The sequence below is a fragment of the Belonocnema kinseyi genome, chromosome 10 (genome assembly GCF_010883055.1).
Source record: "Belonocnema kinseyi isolate 2016_QV_RU_SX_M_011 chromosome 10, B_treatae_v1, whole genome shotgun sequence".
Taxonomy (NCBI): Eukaryota; Metazoa; Arthropoda; class Insecta; order Hymenoptera; family Cynipidae; genus Belonocnema; species Belonocnema kinseyi.
This window is the reverse complement of record NC_046666.1, coordinates 3809101-3811876: the sequence shown is the minus strand read 5'-3', so window position 1 is coordinate 3811876 and position 2776 is coordinate 3809101. Positions and strand designations below refer to the sequence as shown.

General features: G+C 29.4%; 1 protein-coding gene across 3 annotated transcripts in view; it reads left to right on the top strand.

The window, feature by feature from the left end:
• The window catches only part of LOC117181521 (paxillin), a 99880-nt gene that overhangs the window by 16909 nt on the left and 80195 nt on the right, over positions 1–2776 (top strand). For 2 of the 3 annotated variants that reach the window (XM_033374294.1, XM_033374292.1), the window contains exon 1: positions 537–639. The exons of the other annotated variant lie outside the window; for it this stretch is intronic. In XM_033374294.1, coding sequence (XP_033230185.1) covers positions 552–639 — 88 coding nt within the window. In that variant the 5' untranslated portion in view covers positions 537–551. Of the gene's footprint in view, positions 1–536; positions 640–2776 lie in introns of those variants that run through there. 3 annotated transcript variants of the gene reach the window in all.

Here is a 2776-nt window from a genome sequence, read left to right as displayed (position 1 = left end):
ATTTTTCTGAGGTCGGATTTGGATTCAGCGCAGCAAAAACCTTCGGGTATACTAGGTCTGGTCTCTGGTTCCGGACCTTTGTCAAATTTTGTCGGCCTGTGTTATCCATCGTAGGATAATTGTAGTTTTCAATTGTTTGCAGCGTTTTTATCCAACTTCAGATAAATAATATCTCAGGGGTTTACTGAGTAGGCACCCTATGAAGTTCCCTTTCAGTTGTCCATGAAATTTATAAACTACAAAAAATTCTTAGACAGTTATTTAATCTTCGAATATAGATTAAGTTTCGAAGGAAGTGTACTAGTTGAACTGATGATAAATTCCAGAATGTTAAATGAAACTTGTACCGAGTCTCTCGTTAATTAAAGTTATACGTCGAAACACGATCTGATCTCGCGAATGTGCGTTGCAACATTTGCGGGATTGTGTGCAGAATTACTGATGTTTGAGTTAGTTTGTTAGATCATTCGTGCGTGCTAGTTGATGTATTTATGGGACACCATTCGCATGTTCTTGAAACGGAAATAAAAATCTAGAACCTGATACGCATCATGGATCGCACTATGTATGGCAAACTGGAACCGGGCCCCTCTTACCAACCCTACAGAATCACCGTCAAGAAGGGCTCATCACCAGGATGTAAGTTTCATTCAGTTTCATCCAAAATCACTCAGAGAAATGTCATCTTCTGTCAAAAGTATCATTTTTGACACACATAAACCTATGGGTTATGGAGTTTGTCTCAAAAAGAGTTTTTTTTTTACGGCAACCATTATACACATTTTTTCGAGAAGCTTCACATCAGGGAAATTATGCAAGAGTAGGTCCTTTGAACTTATTGGAATATGCAAAAAAAAGTTTGTTTCTTAAAACTTTAACTACAATATATTTGGCACAGTATTTAATACGATTGGAAGAAATTTTATTGGGATATAAAAAGGAATTGAGAGATAAGAACACATAATAAAGTAATGATAAAATTTGTTGCAGGACATTTTTTAGAGGGATAAAGTTTTATTCAGACAAATTCGCGTTTTTCAAAATTCATGTGTTGTCATGGAAAAACAAAAGAAAGTTTAACCGATATTTGGTTAAAGTTTATCCTGTAAAGTTCAATCGATGTAAAGTTTATCTTCTGTTTTTTCTGTGAATTGATTAGCATTATAACAAACGACATGACTTTCGTATTAAATCTTTTAACAATTAATGTACTATACACCATTAAAATTGTTTGATTTGGAAGTCAAGATGTGATATTTTTCAATCATGCATGAATGAATGTGCTTTCGGTTCTAATTTTGCTACCAGAAGCAATGACCTTTTCGGAAATCAAAACAGATCTATGAACCGTTTCGCGAGATTGTTTCTTAAAAATATTAAAAGGAAATAAATAATGTATTTTATTAAATATAATTTATTTTTAAAATGTACTAACTTGGGGCCTACTGTAGCATAGTTTCCCAAATTCGTGTAGCCAAATAATTCTGTTTGCATAATAAAGATTTTCACGTGATTCAAAGCAATGCAGAAAAGGGAACGATGTTTTTGTTTTTAAACAACCTTTTCTTTGAACGAATTGTCCCACTCCTTTAAAATTTAGATTTCAAAATTTAACTTGGTTCTTTTTTCTTTTTCTTATTTTTATATAGACCCGTTTTTGAAGCGGCTTTGAGAATCCTTCCAGCATGTGGTTTGATCATTGATCCTTGGTCGTATTACTTAATAGTTATTTTTATTTCATCTTATCTCACTCAGCTAAGTTTGAAACCTTTTTTTTATTTTCCTCTATTACTTTTCGCATTTTCTTCTTGGCTCAATTATCGACGATGATCGGACATTCAGTTGCGAGACTTACCGACGTATTTAATTTTATCTGTAGTTCCGGACATTCGCGAAAGGTGGATTTGTTTACATATTCAAATGTTGATTCTTTTTGTATAATGTATGTAACTGAAGTCATGCTGTCAAAAAAATTTCTTTAATCAAAAAAAAAAAATTAAATTCAAATTCGAGACGGGAATATATCACAATTAAAGTTCGAGAGAATAACAAATTGTCTTCAGATTTCTGATTTCTTATTTTTTATGATTTCTTATTTTTAAACTCAATTTTAAAAGAATATTTCAAAAGACTTTGAAAATTGTCAAAAAAGTACCCGGAAGATTTAAAGGCATATTTTTTAATTATGCAGAATTTTTGATTAATGTTAGGAAAAAAACCATTATGTTAAAAGATATTCAGAAGGTTTAAAAATCTATGCAAAATTTATTTTCTAGATTTTAGGAAAATTTAAGAATTTTGAAAGATTACAAAAAATCAAAAACATTTTTTAAGGTTCCTTGAAAAACTATAAATTATGTTCTATTTAAAAAATTATCTTTTAAACAAAAATTTTCAAAATTCTTTGAAAATTTATTTTTTAACAAAAAAAATTAATTTTCAACAAAATAGTTAAATTATAAAATAAAGAGTCAACCTTTTTCTAAATTGCAAAATGTTTAACCAAGTAGTTTAATTTTCTACCAAAGTAGCTGCATTTTCAATCAAAAATATGATTTTTGAATAAAAAAGTTAATTTTCTACCAAATTGTTTAATTTTTGAGTCATAAGGCTAAATTTTTTACAAAAAAGTGGAATTTTCATCCCGAAAATATAAATTTTCTACAAAATGTAAGGTTTTAAAGATGTCGAAAGAACTTTCGAAGTTTTTAAAAATAATTTTGAATTGAAATAATTCAAGAAAACAAAACTTCTTAAGATCCCTGGGAAAAATTTA